This window comes from Apostichopus japonicus, chromosome 21 (assembly GCF_037975245.1).
Source record: "Apostichopus japonicus isolate 1M-3 chromosome 21, ASM3797524v1, whole genome shotgun sequence".
Classification (NCBI taxonomy): domain Eukaryota; kingdom Metazoa; phylum Echinodermata; class Holothuroidea; order Aspidochirotida; family Stichopodidae; genus Apostichopus; species Apostichopus japonicus.
In genome coordinates, this window is record NC_092581.1 from 13939201 (window position 1) to 13959035 (window position 19835).

A 19835-nucleotide genomic window follows, 5' to 3' on the forward strand; every position below is an offset into this window, starting at 1 on the left:
AAGTGTCGATGATATGCCATGGTCAATTAGAAAAGGCATGTTATACAAGTAATTTTTCTCTATAGCTATTCAAGTTTCAAGGACAAGTCAACTCTAAACCATGCCTCAAACTTAGGAAGGCTCCTTTAAAGCCAAGGCAAGGGTGACGTCATCGTTGACAGTCTAGGTCTACCAGTTGATTCTGTAAGCTCTGATGTATTGATGAGCCATTAAGTAAACAATTCTTACTCTCTTCCTAAAATTTCGCCCGACCGACACTTTTCATACTCTCTCATTAATCACATGAAAAGAGGAAACAATTTACAAAATGTAAGTTTGGAAAAGTTTCGATTTTTTTTATTAAAGAAAAAACCCAGTAAGTGTTGCATTAAAATTTTGCCCAGTTTAAGATATTTTACAGACAAACAGCATTCACAGCGTGCCATTCCGTCCTGAAATATGGTATAATGCAGGAAACACCTGTTCAACTGCTTTTTATTAATTATCTAAAATGGTTGAATTACATTTAGCAAGGTCTTGAATTTGGTATCCTATATCTGATTTTCTCATTTTCATTTGAAATTGTATACACCCAACGGAGTAACAGCGGAGAAAAAAAATGTCGTGGATCCGGTAAGATGAGAACCCAAAAAACATATGAACTCTGCTGTCCCTGTATATGAGAATTATTTACAACAGGTTCTTGTTTCCTTCGAGCGACTGATTGTGTTTCGTTTATTATCAAATTATCAAATAAGATTTACCCCCAATGGTATATAACAAGTGGTATGACAGATGTAAAATTCAATTATTACATTATTAATAATTTATAGGTCGTTATTCCACTTTACATAGGCTTTTGCCACCTGTATCGAAAAATGCTAGTCTTGGTTTGGTGACATTATTTGGCCTTACTCTGATCTGAGGTCAATCGTGTTGCTTACCAACTCGAAATCATGCGATATCCACTCAAGTAAAATGTCGACTGAAAGGAGTGTAGTGTAAATAAACAGGTTATCATATGTTACCAATAATATGGTATGAATAAACTAAACATTTCCGTTTGGTTTTTAATTCAATATAGCCTTACGTGGTATAAGACCAGATGTCATCGTCATTATGAAACATGACCAAATCATCCGAAAAAAATTTAAACCCTTCCTCCTTCGATCACGAAACTTATAAACAAACAATTTTTGGGCGTTGTCAACAATTTTTATAAAGTCTACCGAGTATTTCCTCAAACATAGATATGCCACTGATCAATCAATTGATTCGTGATTGATTGATGGATGTTATGAACTTGAAATGAAATAGAAAGTGATTAATGCATCTGTTCGATTCGAAACATTCTGTCGAACAGACATGCAGTTTGTCATGTTAAATATTCATCGCATCTATTAAGGACAAACTGGAAAATGTATCCAGAGTGACAAGGGGTGGGGGGGGGCGGGTCCAGGATTTCAACAAGAAAGTCAAGAGGCTTTGCGATTCGTTGCAGCATTTCGCAATGAAAGTCCCTGTGATAGTTAGTGTAATAAGTTTGGATGCACATACCACATATAAAGTTCAGTACAGCCTAAATTTTGGAGATATCCTGTTTTGAACTCAGATATATATGGGAAAAAACATCGGGGTTCTTGTACTTACTATGGTGGATCCACATATCGAGTTTGAGGTCCATCCAGTTTTACAAGCGTTTTAGACTTTGAGATATGTTGACCTCAAATAACCTTTGACCTCCACAGAAAACAGCAGCGATCTTGACTCACTGAGATGAATCCACATAATAACTATGGGGTTAATTCAAGCTCTGATTTTGAAGTATAAGAGAGTTTATGAAGGTTTCAGACTTCGAAGTCAAGGCTCTAACGACCCTTTACCTCTATGAAAATTAAATGAGTTTCCTGTGCTCACTAAGGTGGATCCACATATATTTAGTTTGAAATTCGTTCGTTGCACAGGTTTGATCCCGGGATAGGATCCTTCAGAGGAAACGACCAATAGAAACAAGGAGAACAATCTGTTAATAAAGGGGTCTTTAGATAAGTTCTTGTTGCAAAGTTTACTGTTTAGGAAGTTGGGAGAAATGAATAGGTGGGTAGGGTTAGCAGCATCAAGGACAGACAAGCCTAATGCTGATATAGCTGAAGGAGATTTTAACAGAGATGCATCGAATGGACTTGGGTCAAGCAGGCGCGGCGGAACGGGAAAATTATCGGGGGGGCTAATGTGTGGAGACTATCTAAGCGGAGCGCCACCATCGGTTGGTGCGGAGCGTACAAGAAAATTTTGGGTTTTTTCAAACCCCCAGATGGCCGGAAACGGCACTTCCCGAGTGTTTTATGCTGCGACGACCTAGCCCTTAAATATGGGTCTCAAGCCTGCAATTTCTCAGATTGCACGTAAAAGTCTGTAAAAACATTGTAATTTGTATATTCGATGGTGTTTTAAAAGAGTAGCTAGTACTCGTAGTGTTCTCGCAAAGACGTTTTTGAGTGTAGTAAGGGCAGTGGCGGAGCTAGGGGTATTGGTCGGGGGGGCAAGAATGGTCTGTAGGGGCGCTTTCGACACTATCTAAGCGGAGCGCCACCGCAGGTTGGCGCGGAGCGTACCGAAAATTTCTGAGTAAAGATACTCCCTAGATTGCAGGAAATGATCCTTTCCGGGCCTTGCTAATTTGCAGATAAACGGAGAATAAATAGGTGTCGTCGCCATTTTGTCGGAAAATTACACCAACAGAATATGACAAATGTCAATAGGTATATGAGAGCGCAATAAAATAGTCAATAATCGCGAATAAGTAAAAAGTAGTGAAAAGCTGAAAAGGGCGCCAGCAGTCCATTTGAGTCCGTCAGGGGGGGGGTCGGGCATCCGCCCCCTGACTGTATATATGAACGCTCCGCCACTAAGTAAGGGGATGTTGGAGAACTGGCTCAAATAAGGCAAGTCATTGGCCTAAGACGAAGTTGTGTTACGCTTACCGGTACTCACACTCACTGCTTCCACTTTTCACGGGGCGTGAAGACGCGGTTGGGAGACAATGTGGTCTATAGCCAGGGGACGGGCCGAGGGTCCCCCAGCAATTACTAAAATTATTACACCTATATAGTATACGTGTGCATCGGACGGATCGACAAGTATGCATTGAAAAATGGGCAGATGCACGTTTCGGAGCCTTGGTAAATATTGGGGGGCTTATCATGCATTTGCCCCCTCAACTTTTTCATTGGGGGCTCAGCCCCCCCAAGCCCCCCCCCCCCCGGTTCCGCCGCCACTGCTTGGGTGTGGAGTTTTTTTCAGGGATATGTTTAGTATTAGCGGAGGGCGGGGGGAGGTGAGGCAATGCTGTCATAAGTAAGAGAAGGCTTGATTTTAGAATTGTAGATACGAATTAGAGTATTTGGGGGGGGGAGATGTAGATTTTAGAGAGACAACGAAGATAGTTTAATTTCTGCCACCATTTAGCTGCGATAGTGTCACGGTGGGGGTTTGAAGGAGAGTCTATGGTCAAGGAAATTTTTTTTTCAGTACACACGAGGGTACAGTTAAAGAGGGAGATGGGTGTAGATTGGTTTCTTAAGGGTGCACAGGGGTAGCTGAAAGTAACTAGCTTTGACTTGAGTGTGTTGATTTTAACATATACGCAAGGTTGTACTAATAACACCTTTTAATTTTTGGTGTTAAAGGGGGGGGGGTGGGGTTACACTCCTTCCCACACGCCTTGGATAAAACCAGATCCATTGTTGTCACACACGAGAGGAGACTAACTGTGTATCTCCCTATCTCCGTTGACAGTTTATTCTTGTAATTTTATTTGCTGGCCATTGGCTTTATATTTCGATTGATTTGGGGAAATTTTATGATGTTGCTTCACATGTGATATTGTTACACGTAGATAACCCATAAATTAATTTAGACCCTTTCCTATCCACTACCTCCCCCATGCCAGCAATATTCCTGAGTACGGGCACTGTAGCGTGTTCGATCGCATGATGGCTAAGGTGCGTAGATCTCATAATGAAATGTTTATGAATTCCGCAGTTTCTTGAATGAATTTAAATTTTGAACAAGTATACTTCCCTAGTGGTATACAGACCTTCATTAGTTCCCAGACATTGTTGGGGAACGGGTGCTTCAAGTGTAATAATCAACTGCTTTCAAGGTTGACAATAAATCTGTAATGCTTGTTCAAAATTTCAAGATGAACAGAATAACTTACCACGAATGGATACAAAGTCCACAGGTGGGAAGGCTTTATGTTTCTTTATGGCTTTTTATCGTTTTATGAATATATACAATGAACTTTACCTGGTGCAAAACAAGGTCGAAAAGTTTGTGGAATCGCCGTCGGGAATACGAGCCAAATGTATGTGGTATGGTTGGGGTGGGCGGAGGGGGAGGGGTGGTAACATAGGGGTTGTAAATTTGTATGTATATACACGTACATTTTAAATCGTAAATGTGTTAGTGGGGTTAGTAACCCAGACAAATTTGACTCGACTTTTTGCTCCTGATATGTCTGGCTATATGAACGGTGTTACGTATAGTCATATGGTGACAGAAGGAAATTTGTATCATACATTATAGGACGTGAAAAGTGAAAGTAAGATAACGAACACCTATGCATCCAGCGTGTCTTCATATAACGTACGTTTTCTATATACATTATAAGCCTATACAATATTGTACATCAGTGTATGGAAACATGTATCTTCATATAATAATATTTATCTAGTTATGAGTGTCACTGAGAATATCATACAAAGTACAATAACAAGGTGGCTTTCACTCTTCTTCGTTTATACTGTGGAACGCGAATTTAACATTTTTTTTTAAATTTGAAACAAAGCATGTGATATTTTCATAATTATGTCCTGCGTGTCTGAATGATACAGGATAAATTTGCATATGGTGTTATATATATCTCGAGTCATTTCCATGTTTGTGATTTTAATTACAAGCAATCATGTGAAATATTTGCAATTTGGCCTACTGTCATCACTCCTGGCAGGTCCCCGACATCGAGTGGGTGGGGTGGGGGTGGGGTGGGGGTGGGGTGACGTTGGACCATAATTTACTATGGTATGGGATAAGGAATAATGTCTTCTCATTTTCATAATATACTTAGTAAAATGTAGGCCTATAACCACGAGTTTTGAAGACTTCGATAAGGGGGTCCAGTGACTTATTATCCCCCGAAGCCACTGTGTGTGTTTGTACTATATAGTTGTTTGTGTTTGTGTGTGAATATGAAGTCTGGACAGAGGGATGCTGGCATTAACGTGGTATTATGTGGAAACCTAAACCACACGTCGACCCAAAAAGCAAATGATGGTCATGGGTGTCTCCTCCAATTTGAAAAGGTATTGGTAAAATGAAGCATCATTAGATACAAAATGGTGCTATATTTAACAACTTGTGAAACAATATTAAAGAGAAGAACTTTCGACTGTGAAGGTTGTATTGCATACAATTGTTACAAATGATGTACTATACCCTAGCATATTTTGTAATATCCAGTATGCCAGTACCTCATTGTACTTTTCGGGGGGGGGGGGGGCGCTGGAGTATATGTGGTTGCGCCCCGAGTGATGGTTAGTAGGTGGGTGTCAAAGCGTCCATCTGAACTTTAGTTCAGTTTAGTTTAGTAGGGTAAAAAATGGATCAGGAGGGACACTCAAGTCCCCGTCAAGGACCCTGTATAGGAGAGAGAAATACTTTGTCTTTGAGACAGTTTTCTTTTTACAACAGGTGTTTTGAATATCTGAAGTTCGATGTGAATTTGTTTGTTGGTTGATGCTGAGCCCACCCACGAATATTTTGAAGACGACAGTAACGCATCGAATCAATAAAACGTATGTTTATATATACTACCTGTTTGGTTTAGTTTTCCTTCATCCTTCCATATAACCACAAATAAGTACGTTTTGTGATGGTGAAGGGGAGGACGGGGGGGGGCGATTGATTACTTGTGACAGTTTTGAGACATGCCGATTGCGTTAGAGCCGTCATGAGCACATAATGTAGGCATATGTATATATGGCTTAATGTGTACAATATATAGGTTTATGTACATATACAGCTGATTATGTACATATATAGGCTTATGTACATATATAGGCTTATGCAAATATATACATATATAGGTTGATGTACAACCTCATAAACACAGTCTACATCAAAAGTACAACACAGAGCGTATGCAACTGTATGGTGTTTCGTACACGTATGTGGGGTAGCACTAGAAACAAGATTCGTAGTGCCGGTCGGGGTCCTTCGCCCAATTGATTAAGGACAATATACTGACCAACCATTGTATTAACGAAAGTTGTAAATCCCTTAAAATGTGGTGATCTGAAAACCCAGCACCCTGCCCTATATAACTTCAGCGACAAATCCATTCGCCCATCTTCCACCCCCGTAATATAAAGGTCATCAGAGGGAGCTTCCTGCTTGACATAAAACATATTTTATCCCCCAAAAAGTATTGGTACTTTCCTTAACGCTCTGGCCTTCAACAATATTTCTGTAATTTGTATATATTGCTTAGATTGATATTGGACAGTTATAATTGACTGGGCGAATACAAAATGTTTTGAAATTTGCAGTTACATTTTTGAAATGTCGATAGCTTGTGACCATTCTTAAAACTGTCTAGCATATTTCTCGACAGCATTAATGGTCCTAAAAGGCTGGACAAGACGTGCGCAAATTCTCCACCTTTCCCTTGGACCAAGAAGTTGTACAACTGCCTTACTGTATTTAGACCCTGTGACACCATATGGTTCACCTCTGACCTCTCATGTTGCGAGTGTAAGATTCCTCGGGTCAGTTCTCTGTACGGAGCCATCCATGCACGATTAAGCTTATAGAAAAGTGTGGCAAAATAAACGTCAATGTAATCAAAATGGCATAACAACAACTGGGTTTCTATGGAAACGCTTCTTTCTCGCATCGCGAAAGCTGTAATAAATACATATGTTCCTTTTCAACATATCGAAAAGAAATTTTGACCTGGACTATTCTTTCAATGAAGGTTAATTAGCAGGTTGCAAGGATTGCAATGCAATGGTTTGTTCAATGAAAAGTGTATATGAACGTTTATCTTTCCAATTTATATACTTGTACTCTTCGACTTGACCCGTTGTGCGCGTAGTAGTCAGGGTATGATTACTACCATTGATACCAATCATACCATGGACGTTATGCACTGGCTGCCTAACCAAGCAATTGTCTGGTCTATATCACTGCTTTGTGTAACAGTTGGCTACCAATCGCATATCGTAGCCTGGTAAATGTTTCCTTCCGGTTGCCCCGATTATTTAGGGCAGAGCATTGTTATCTACGCAGGCAATGCGACAAGAACAGATTGATAACCAACTCTGAGTCAAACCGGACGAGAATGCACGTTTCCATGTTATCATGTCCCGTGGTATATAAGAACACATGGTATATAAGAGCGTTTGCGACTGGTATAGCATTGGGCAGGTATCAACTAAATTTGTAAGCTGATGAAGATACAAAGGTGAACATGGTGATTACATCGAATGTATAAACAAAGCCAGTGTGCCGATGTTAAAATCAACTACGTTGTTTATACAAGGCAAATCGGCAAACATGACCGAAGTCATGCTAACCTTTGGTTAGGCCAGGGTTAAGAGTAGCAACTTCCTGGTTAGGCAGCTACACACAGGCTAATGACTCCTGGATCTGTATTACGGTACGCGATCCTTTTCCTCGAATTTCGCAATGAAAATACTATATCCGAACGGAGGCCATACAAACACAATGCCGGTGGAAGCTACATTTAATTAACAACCTTGCGAAGCGTGTGATTTGGGCAGAGCCCGCCGGGAAGTGTCCAGGTGGGGGAGAGGTGCCAGATATTTTATAAAAGAGGGGCGTGGCCCTGGATCGTTAAAACCGATTCCACTGACGTAACCAGACTTTTTTATAATCTGGGGGAGAGGGCTGAGCGGGGGAGGGGCAAAGAGTTTGGGTGGGGTGGAGTTTCGCGCATGACCAGTTCGGTCATTTTAGGTATGTTTGCAATATTACCCATTCTCAAACACTTGAAACCATTGCAACGGTACTGTTATTTCTTTACCCAAAATGAATTCACATAAAAAAAATTACTTGCCCGAATCGAACATAGAATTTCAGAAAATAAAAAAAAATAAAAAAATTACATAGGGATGGGAGTCTGACAATTGGGTTCTGTTTCTCGTCCTTTCAATTTTGTTTTTGTCTGCAGTTATTAATTTTGGTCTGGACAATTCTTTGGGACAAGCTAAAACGAATGACAGCGAATGACCGAATGACAATTGACTTTGTACAGGGTTAATTATCATTTGCGAATGACAGCTAATGACAACGAAGGACAGTGTTGAGAAGAGATGGAATGATTAACGGAGTGGAGTAAATGCGGGTTATTGGTTTTCTGCGCAAAAATGATTTCAGGAAAATCGCATGTTACTTGGTTGCAGAGTTTTGGTGTAATTTACGGATAGAAACCACAGGGAAAGTTTTTGTGTGAGAATGCGCTTGAGTGCTGTGCTTTTTACCTTTGTAGATTTATATAGAAAGATAACTGAAGCCGTTTCAAGATTATAGTATTGTTAGTTTCTAACAATTAATTTCGGAAAAATGACGTTTAATTTACTTTTTAAAATCGACTTTCAATTTCGCCTACTATAAGGTGCGTATTTATCTTGTCCGTACTTTACTAGATCTAGATACCCACGAAGTCTGAACTGTGATATCCAGTTGAAGCAAATGTCTGTGCTGTCATTACTGTCATTCGTTTTAGTCAACGCAATTTTTTAGTGTGTACAACATATTGTCATTCGTTATGTGTAACGCAATTGTCATTCGTTTCAGTAACACCCCTATTCTTTCAACAGTACAGTTTAAGCTATCTCATTGTCTATGATTTACTACAATTGTGATTTCAAATAAATTTGTATATGAAGCTCAGTTTCATCGACTTACGATTTATTCATTCAGCCACTACAAAACTGTCTGTCCAGCGCCATAGATCACCAGTTTTATTAAATCTGTATAGTCGCTGGAAACAATATTTCGGTTAGGCCGTTTATCACGACTGATCTGTCTGTGTGCCGGTTGACACGTGCAATGTTGAAATTATGTAAAATATCATTCTACAGCTTCCAAGTAACAATATCAGATTAACTTCGAACGGTCGATATAACGATGGTATAAAGTTATAAACATACACGATATAACAACATGGTAGCAGGTTATTCTTGTTGGGTAGCGTGTGTGACAGAGGGAGGAGTATGGGGGCCTCGTAGCGAAGACAAAAATGATTGCATAACATTTAACTTGAGACGCAATTGGCTGGTATGAATTTGAGACATTCCCGTTAATTATGGATTAACGTTAACCACGAACTGGTTTAACTGAGCCTCTAAATGCATTTTGTAATTTTCGTCCAATATTTTATCAACCCACCAATGTCATTGATTGGGGGGGGGGGGGGTTGACTGGGGCTCCCCCCTCTAGTTACGTCACTGACCGATTACCATGTGGGGCAGGGACTGGGATCTCCTCCTTCAGGAAAAGAAAATGATGTTTAGACTATACGTAATGTCTACACACAAGGTTGTGATATTAACTACTTTTGAATTTTGTGTTTTTCTTTCCAGTGAAATAATCGAAAGGTAAATAGTTGAAACTATTGACTTACCTCTGATCCAGTGCTCTGTTTTTGTCCCATGTTTAGTCAGTACATTTTCCTTAGTAGTGTTCAGGTTAATACCACTCACTCACTTACAACAACGCTATTTACACGTACAGAATTTTTGAATGCTGGTTGTGCAACTTTCTCGCAAAGCAAAAACGAAACCAAATTATTCAAAATCTCCTTTGGAAAGAAGGCACATAAAAAGGATATATATACGCTGCTGTGTGGAATGTCCAACTGTTTGAAAATACACACACACACGCACGAATACACTTCCTGACCGAGAGTGGCTAAAACTGTTTATAAGCACGAAGGTACCTATAATACCTACATATATACAAACACGCGAATTGCAACAACAAAAAGGTCATCCAGTCGAGAGAAATAATACATAACACATATGGTAAGCCTATACCACCCTACGATGATCAATGAAATGTCCATAAGTTGTAGTAGTCGTCACTCAGTTCGAAGAGTACGTGCAGTCTGTAGTCAGTTCGAGGAAAAAGGCAAAACTGAACAAATTTTATGTAACCGCTGCCTCGAAACGGAGTGTAACCCTTCACTGCGCTTTAGCAACTTCCGTTCGGTCTTATGCAAACTGTTGGCACCCACTTATCTTCCGGTTCTGCTTTTTAATGTAGGTCTAGGACAGTCTGGCCTGCAGGAACAATGGGAACAATATGTCTGCTTTGATAATAGCAAAGCTAATACGCTTTTCACACTACATTAAGCAAATAACCTCGCGCCTGCAGTCATATCGTCTTTCCAAATTCACCTCGCTTAATATTACTGGAGGGTTACCTGATCCAGATATCCGTTACCTAACATTTGCCGTAAGTAACATATCACAATAACTGTGTTTGCTTCAATAACGTGCCCAAGATGTCAAAAGCCTGGACCCAATTCTACCCCAACCCCGCCCCTATATTGATTTAGGGGTCAAAAGCCTTGACCCAATTCTACCCCCATTGTACCCCTGTATTGATTTAGGGGGTCTAAAGCCTGGGCCCAATTCTACCCCCACCCCACCCCTATATTGATTTGGGGTCAAACTCCTGGGCCCAATTCTACCCCACCCCATGGCCCTGTATTGATTTAGGGGGTCAAAAGCCTGGACCAAGTTCTACCCCCACCCTAGTTTGATTTAGGGGACATGAACTTTCATGGAAGGGCGTCTGGAGAAGTAGTCTATAATTTTTCCCTGACTGAATACATAACATCCACGACTGACGATGGAGCTGGGGGTTGCTCCCAACTTGATACCTTACCTTGGCGTACGCCATTGCGTGGATTGCTTAACTTACTTTTACTTCTCAGTTTCTCGCAAAAATACCAGGTTGCTAAGTTGCACATGGGCCGAAATTCCACTGACATTAACATAGGCGTAGGAGCCCAACTTGATTTGGGGGGGGGGGGTGGGGCTGTAACGACTTGGTCGAAAAATATAACCAAAATTTATCGCGCGCCTATGGACATTACACGCAATTGCGGGTTCCTCAGTTTACTAATGCCTTCCTAATTTCTATCATCCTTCAAATATTACCAATTACATCGAAACGACTGATTACAAACAGCTAAATATGAATTGATATTTGTACAAAACAACTACAACTAACATAATCATAATAATAATAATCAGCAGTTACTTTACGACAGTCTAGTCGAGTTGAGAAACCCACAAGGGCTTACGGAGTACCACTTCCACGTCGGGTGGCTTCCTATGCACATTTTAACTGAAATTTGGAATCTTTTCAATTTGGAGAATCATTTCAGATGGAAAAACCGTAGATTGTTATTGGTTGAAAAAACCCACCTTACTATGACCCGGCCGGGTATCGAACCCTGGACCTCCCGATTGCTAACACTCATTTCTTCGATTGCCACCGCATTTATCCACAGCACCGGTTTACTACAACTACGCACGAAACAAAGAATGATAAAAAAAAAGAAGGAAAACAAAGATTCGAGAATATTCGATGGCAGAGCTATTCAATAAAAAAACACAACAATGGAGTAACTTTAAATTTTGAAGATCCGACGTCATCATGAGGAATAATGTTGAGGAAGTAGGCCTATTTCATTTAGGCATTTCCTCGGATGATTCATTTAATCTATACCGTTTTACGATTCAAAAGATCTGAACAGTTTATTGCTATTTTGATCTCTGGTTCACATGGATGCTGAACTACAATGACAGTGGCGTAGGAAGGTACTTTTGAGTGGGGGGGGGGGCTGAAGACTGATGGCCGGCCTGGGGGAGGGGTCTAAGGGGAGGGGACACCCCCTCCCATTTGGAATTTTTTGCATTTCCAGGTGGCATCAGATGCAATTTGGTGCAATATAGCACACTTCAACACCCACTCCATTTTGTAAACTTAATTTTGTATTTTCACCTGGCCTTAGATGCAATTTGGTGCTCCAAATGAGATTTTTGTTCTCATTTGGAAATGAAAAAGGGGTTTTCTGACTTGCGGAGCGGGGGGGCGGAATGATACTTCCGCCCCTCCACATTTTTCACTGGGGGGCTGGCCCCCCCAGCCCCCCCGGTTCCTACGCCCTTGCATCTTGATACACCCAAAACAATGATTCGCGCAAATGGTGCCTACGTTATAGTAACGAGGTTTCGACGGAATCCAGATCTTATCGTCAAAATGTATTTCCTTTTCACATATAGAAACAGTTGATGCACTAGATTTGCTCGAATATTGTGGAAAATTATTTATACTAGTTGAAATGAATTACAACTCACAGCTATTTAGTCACTGCTTGCAAAGTTGTTCTTACTTTTAGACAAAAAAATATCCTAGCATGTTCGCAAATGCTGTATAATATCTTACAAAGCCCAACCGTCTATATCGTTCCCCATGCTAATTTTAATTAGACAGAAATTTTGGGGAGATGGGTTTACAGATATGTTTAGGTCCCGGGGGGGGGGGGCAGGTACTCCCAGTCTGAGGGCTATCAACAATTTATGGAGGGCACAATACATGATGTGCTGTTACTTCAGTGTGAAGTTTTTGATCACATGATGGTGGGACAAATTAAGGGGATGAGAGAACACTAGTCTGAAAGCACATAGGTGTGCCCCCTGCACCCAGCCTTGCTACTGGACTGCTGGGGAGTCAATTTTCTTGAACATTTGTAAGGCAATTTAAGTCTACAAAAGGTGAAGCTCAGTAATTGATCTTAGAAAAATTGCTGCAATTTTCAACTGAAAGGTACCTCTATCACAACAATGAAACAACCAAGATGCCATTATTGCTGTATATAAGTTGATGCAGGTCAACATGCAAACAAATTTTGGATAGAACCTCCCTGCAAAATTTATTTCTCTGTGTACATACTGAATTATTTTCAATGCAATCAATGGACATATCAGATTGTCCAAATGGAAACTTGTACAGTATAATTGCAAACTAAAAGTCAGCATGGAAGTATAGATAACCTCCCACAAGATATCCAATCCCCCCACCCCCACCCCCGCAATAAAATGGTAATAGGCTTCTTTTTTTTTTAATTTCGCTTAACAATAATTGACATGCAGTCTCTAATGTCTTAAAATGTAGGCCTACATGCTTTTATTGAAGAATATTAAAGTTACAATGGAACATGGCACCATCAGAGATGTAGGCCTATAAACGTATATTGCAGCGTTTTTAGAAGTCTGCCACAGTACATCCTTGTCTACTTACATTACAAATAGGTTCTTTCTTCTGTAATGTTATGTTTTCATATTGTAAATTAATCTCCATATTGTAACTCCCGGATGCCTTCGATGATGCATGGTAACTCACATGTGCATACTTTAAGTTGTCATGAAATACAATTTATCACTTCATAACCTCAAAATGGATGCATACATTATTTGAGTTGAATTCTACTTGCATATCCTAGCAATTGGATATAGCTAGCTAGGCTAGTTACTACTGTTGGCAGTGTTGCATTAATACAACTTATAGTTATAGTTCTAGTAGTAATCAGTACTAGTTAACTTAAAGCTAGGCGAGACAAGCCCGTCTGTGTCACTGCTAGTGAAATGCTAAAGGACAGACGCAGTATCTTGAATATTGATTGATAAAACGCTTCAGTGACATCCTACGAATAGTATATTTGTTCAGTTAAAAGCCGAATCTCAATTTCTTTTAACCTTGAAAAAGTTGTTAAATGTGCATTTATGCTCCGTAGATAGGCACTGTTACGTGTTGCTACGTCGCAGAACAGATCGAGTAGTAACTAAACATGATAAAGATTCCGTTTCGTTTTTCATTCCGCAAACGTATAACGCCAAAAGGACCACAGGTGACGTTGCCACCCTATACAGAGGTTGCTACTATCTTAACAGGTGCTACTTCCTTAACCAGGAGGTACTAACTTAAACAGGAGGTGCTAATAACCTACATGCTATGTGCTAGCACTCTGAACAGAAGGTGCTACTACTACTAGTACTACAGGCGATGATGTATCGTCACTTATTAGTAGCATCGCCACCTGTTGTCTTTTTGGCGTTCCATAACAGTGGATTTTCAAATTCAGGCCCCTGGTCTTGGAAACGGAAGTACGTCATAGGTCAACTTATCTGTCGTCGAAACACCTTGAAAATACAATAGGGAAGTAAAAATAGTTACACTGTGTTGTCAAATGGTTGAATCGGTCGCTCTGCAAAAATTCCAAGGTCTATGTTGATTGGTACGATTGCAGTAATATACAACCAAATTTTTCATCTTTTGTCAGGGATCGTCTTTTCATTAAAACAAAAACCTAGGTTTTTGTTTCACGGAGGAAACAAGACGTTGTTTACACATACCGATGATGAGTAGCATTTCCGCGAAATGTAACATTGTACCTTGTGTACATTTGGTATTAATTAGACTTCATCAATTGCTATCGCGTCCATTCGCGTGCCAGACGGGAATACGGAATCGCCAATGTTTTTTTTTATAGCCGTTAGATATTGTGTGAATCTATAATAACTAACATTAGTAGCAAAGAAGTCTGAATTTACCTGATACTTAAAAGAGAACCCACCTGAAATACTAGGCATAATGCCATAAGTTCTAAGGCTAGTAGTAATAGACTACTATAAGGCTATGGTTCAGTCTGGACTTAATGTCAGGCTTGTCCAAATTGATGTTTATTCCAACATACAACCTATGTGGTACTTCCCAATCAATAACATTCTTGGACTCTAAGAGAAGAAAAAGTTGCTTTACCAAAATAATAGTCTAGGTCAATGCTTTTTACTTACACTAACTTGCATATTGAATTCTAAACCCAAACAGACCAGATCTGTTACTTATTTGCTAAATTAATTGAGGGTGTGAATTATATAGAATAAAACATTTCCCTCTTTGCCAACCAATAGTACATCCGCTCTGCAGATACTTTTGATCTTTTTGGCTATGTGGTGAATTCATGTCACTGTGAAATGTAACATCCCAATGTACATACAAGATCAAGGTTACCACAGTTTTAATAATTTTCTTATTCGAGTGCTATGAGTAGGCTATTATGGATTTATACTTAGTTACCACAAACTTCCTATCACATGGTATGCAAAGCATTTTGTTAATATCATTGTGTTGAAACTGCCTAGTAAGCACTCAGGTAATAACCTAACACTTTTTTATGCTGTACAGATATCAATCCTTTAATCCATCAAAACTCATGTATGATAGAGGAGAGTAGATCCCATGTGTATGCTAGTTCATTTCTTTGTATTGAAAGGTAAGGTAAGGTTTGATAAGCACCAGAATAATATTTCAGTTTTTATTTTTTTTCTATAGATCTACATATGAAATATCCCAGAGTCTTGACTTTGAAGAGAAAGTTCTGTTTATTTGAGTAAATAATCATCCTCACCTCCAGGGGTAGAAGAAGATGGAGAGTGTGAAAAAGATTTGTGTGTATGAAACGGATCAGGTGAGCTTTGGTGTGGTCATTTTCTCTTTCTGTTTAAAGTGGATAGTTGTATATGTAGCTTAACTCCATCAAGTATGCTTCCACCGAAACACTTTTGTTGCATTCATGTTAAAGCAGTTTAGCATTAACTTGAATGTGTTTGCATGGCAAAACACATTGACATGTAAAGTGACTTAGCTACTATAACCACTTGCTGAGCCTAAATTTGTTTCAGTTTACTTTTGAAGTTTGGAAAATTGAAATGTGAAATTGAAATGTTAGAGAATAGTTACTTTATATGATTGCTGTTTGCCCATAGATGATGATGTGTGACTTACGTTAATATCACATGAATATTAGTAAGTAACTGCATGATAACCCTTCCAGTTTTGTGACCACTTTGTTTGGGGGCAGGAGGGGGGGGGGTGATATATAGTTAGATTCAGTTTAACTGATGCAATTAACAGGATATATTTAACCTTTTATGAGACTTGTGTGTTAAGTTTAAAAATATGGAAAATATCCCAGATTTACATCTCAAATTGAAATAGAGCATTTAGCTGTGTTGATATTAATAATAATCATATTTAAATATTATTAAATATAATCATCATTAATAATAAGCTTAGTAATAATCAAACAGTTATTGTATGGTGCTGAAGCAACCACAAAAGTTGGAGAAGGCCACAGGGGCTTATGGATTACAACTTTCACGGCGGGTGGCTTCCAATTCAACATTTTATCTCAAATTTGGAATCTTTTCAATTTAAAAAATCATTTCATATGGGAAAACAGTAGATTGCTCTTGAATGAAAACCCCACACCTTACTATGACGTAGCCAGGTATGGACCCCAGAACCTCCCGATTGCTGAGCCTCATTGCTTTAAATGCCACCGCCTTTGTCCACTCGGCCACAGCACTGTCATGCAGGGAAATGTAACTGATTAGTGCAGACTGATTGTGCATTAACAACGTCTCTAATTACAAATAATGAAACTTATAACAATACATAAACTATACAAAAGAAATGTCTTTCCTTCCAAAAAACAAACAAGCAATACATTACTCACAAACTTGTTTACTTCTTTACACAGAAATTTTACATTGTTGGTTCTAATGGAGCAGAGACAACGTTTCGAATACTGGAAGTGGATCGATGTCACCCAACTAAGCTTGTCGTATCCGATGACAAGGTATTAATAAAGCCTTATTCAGAAGAGAAGCTACAATTTCTGCAAGCTCTCTTCTCTGCCTCACGGTAGTTTGAAATTTGGACTAATAAAACAAACGTTCTTGCATGCCAATTTTTGCAATTGAAAGGATCACATATGTCCAAAGTTCTCACATAAAGATTTGAATGAATGTTGATGCCTCTTAGGTACTAAAATTATCAGACTTCGGAATGCAATAATGAGTGCAACAGTACATTCAGTGTATAATTTATCGGGTATCGCAGAACATAGTAAAGTGCAAAACAAATTTTCTAGACCAGTGCAGAGATGTATAGTAGTGTTTGTGCACATAAACATATTACTTTCAATATTTTGTGAGAAACAAAATAAGTGCACTGCAAAACTGCCACATGATAAATGGGAAAACTAACTCAGTCCTTTTTAACAGATAATTAACATTACTATATGATATTAACAAAAAAGGTAAATATTTAAAACTTGTATGAAGCACAAAGTCACCTTATTTGTCTCTGCGATATAGGCTGAGTTTGTGACTATAAGCTATGAAAATGTATTTTAGGCCTAAGCTACATACTGATGTTTTGAAGAAGAAGTCTTTTCGAAAGGTATCCAAAAAAATTTTCATTAAGTGTACTTCCCAATTTCTCCCATTAGTGATTTGGCAGCCTAACATTCACTCTTGCTGATGATTAAGCACCCTAGTCTAGGAATAATGTGTAAACAAAGGTCCATGGATATAAGCCAATGAGGGTTGGAGAATGCGCCAGTGTTGGGGTAGGGGGAGGGGTTATGTGAGATTAAATATACTAAACAATAGACCATAATACCATGCGATCCTATTTAGTCACATGTTCATTCCAGAAATTAATCCAAAAATAATTTTGAATTATTGATTCTCTCAGTGATTCTCTCAGGCTGATGATCAAGCACCTTAGTCTAGGAATTATGTGTAAACAGAGGTCCACGGATAGGTGTGAGTTCATTGATGAAGTACATATACGATAGATCCCTTTACATACAGTTTAAATAACGTCTATAGTAATCTCCCACCATTTATTAACAGTGTAACACCTTACAATATGACTAGGTGAAACCAATCAAGGCAAGCATAATCTTATGTGACACATAAATTGTGACTTGTCACTAGGAATGTCTCGATACTCATTGACCTTCATTCTGCAAAAAAAAAGAATGAAATATATCTTCAATACTAAAAAAAATTCAAATATTCTTCTTTTTTTTGTAGGTAGAATACAAGAAACAAGAAATTCAAGATAAAATTAATCAATTTAAGCCAGAGTCTAAGATAAAAGACAAGCAGAGGAAACAGCATGGGGATATGCCAGACATGTCAGCGTTTGGTATTGTTGGTGAGTTTGTTTTTATATTTGTCTACAGTGAATGAAAAGGATGACCTTAGGAAAAATTGTTTGGTCTTGAAGTGTATAAGTCCAAATAAAAAAAGGGACAAATTTGAGTGTTTTATAGTAATGTTTCTATAGCTGTTATATAATCTAACCATCCTGGTTCAATTTGCATCAGTATCCTACTTTTTGTTTTTCGAGATGTTGACAATAAAAGTTGTCACTGCCCATACCAAAAGTGAACTTGAAGCAAACAGGTGTGATGTCATCAATGCACACTGACAAATAAATGGTTATCAATAGGAAGTCAGTTTTGATGATCAAATGATAATTGATGAAGGAGAAGGGATGATGAGGAGTGGTAAAGGAAAGGGGGGTATGCAAAAAATTCAACAGTGAAGAGATGTAAAAGATACGTAAAGAAAATCAAATGTGTCAAGTTTGTTACTGATGAATAATTTATCGATTTTAATTACAAAGTCAGTTTTTACCATATTTTGAATTATTTTTCTGAGTTGTATTGATTCTTCATCTTTGTTAACTGTATACATATTTCAAGAGCAATAGAAAAAATGAAGAAAAAAAAACGAAAATGACACTAAGTTGTAAGTTTTATCTTTACAACTTAGTATCATTTTCATTGATTTATGTTTTGTCAAATTTTCATCTGAGGTTATCAGTAAGAATAAATCAAGATATAGTTGGAGAAGTATGAGTGATGAGTTGGTGGGAGGGGGGCGCGTAGGGCTTATAAGGAGGGAACAGCAGTAGAGAAGAAAGCAACAGTGAGGAGATGGATGCAATACTCTGGTACAAGGATGAAAATAACTCTTTATATCAACTTTTGGTAAATAACTTTCCAAATCTTGGTATAATTTTTAACATTTTTCAATGATCTAGGTTTCGTGAAATTTTTGGAAGGCTACTACATGATTCTGGTCACCAAACGAAAAAAGTAAGTTTATAAAGTGAGAGTGACTTTAATCAATTAACATAGAGAATTCATTTCGAGACTGATAAATTTAATAGCATCGTAATTTATGTAAAAGCGTAATATTTTATGGTAGAATTGATGTAGACATTTTCAGAGTCAAAGAATGTTTAGCAGAGTGGTAAAATGTAAAGATAGAAAGAAAATCATGGGAAATTTGTTCAATTAGGACTGAATTTCATTATTAAATTTCTGTGTATATCTTTAAAAAAAAAAAATTATTTTTAAATTATGAGATATGTTGGAAAGTATCCGTTGCCCCAACTTGTACCATCCTGGATACGTTGACATAACCAAAAGAGCTAAGGGAGGTTCTTAAGTAGATGAAGAAATTTATGTTGATTTGATTTTGTGTTTGTTAACTCACTTTACTTAAGTCTCTACTTAAGTCACATCTGGAAGCTGTGATAATTGGAAGATGATAATAACGTTCATCATATTCCTCCCGTTATTTTGATCTCGACAGCGTTGCAGTCATCGCAGGTAACACGATCTACAAGGTTGAAGACACTTCAATGATATACATTCCAAATGTCGGAAACAGATATCATAACAACGAAGAGTTACGGTGAGCATCTGTTTGGTCAGAGGATAGGAAGCAATTTTACTGCAGTAGTTACTTTCCCCTTTCTCTTGAATCTTTGCTGAAGTATACTTTTATTTCTGCCAAATCATTCTTGATGCAGATTACTCTTCC

The 19835-nt window shown here is 38.5% G+C and overlaps 2 protein-coding genes across 2 annotated transcripts in view; one reads left to right on the plus strand and one right to left on the minus strand.

Moving 5' to 3' along the window:
• Positions 1–13702, minus strand: part of LOC139962454 (uncharacterized) — a 42459-nt gene extending 28757 nt beyond the window's left edge. The window contains exons 1-3 of the mRNA XM_071962418.1: positions 13384–13702; positions 11505–11606; positions 9692–10349 (exon numbers count right to left, since the gene is read on the minus strand). Coding sequence (XP_071818519.1) covers positions 9692–9721 — 30 coding nt within the window. The 5' untranslated portion in view covers positions 9722–10349; positions 11505–11606; positions 13384–13702. The remainder of the gene's footprint in view (positions 1–9691; positions 10350–11504; positions 11607–13383) is intronic.
• Positions 13703–14242: 540 nt separating this feature from the next.
• The window catches only part of LOC139962455 (polyphosphoinositide phosphatase-like), a 28165-nt gene continuing 22572 nt past the window's right edge, over positions 14243–19835 (plus strand). Inside the window, exons 1-6 of the mRNA XM_071962420.1 lie at positions 14243–14377; positions 15475–15610; positions 16685–16783; positions 18030–18153; positions 19048–19102; positions 19605–19706. Coding sequence (XP_071818521.1) covers positions 15569–15610; positions 16685–16783; positions 18030–18153; positions 19048–19102; positions 19605–19706 — 422 coding nt within the window. The 5' untranslated portion in view covers positions 14243–14377; positions 15475–15568. The remainder of the gene's footprint in view (positions 14378–15474; positions 15611–16684; positions 16784–18029; positions 18154–19047; positions 19103–19604; positions 19707–19835) is intronic.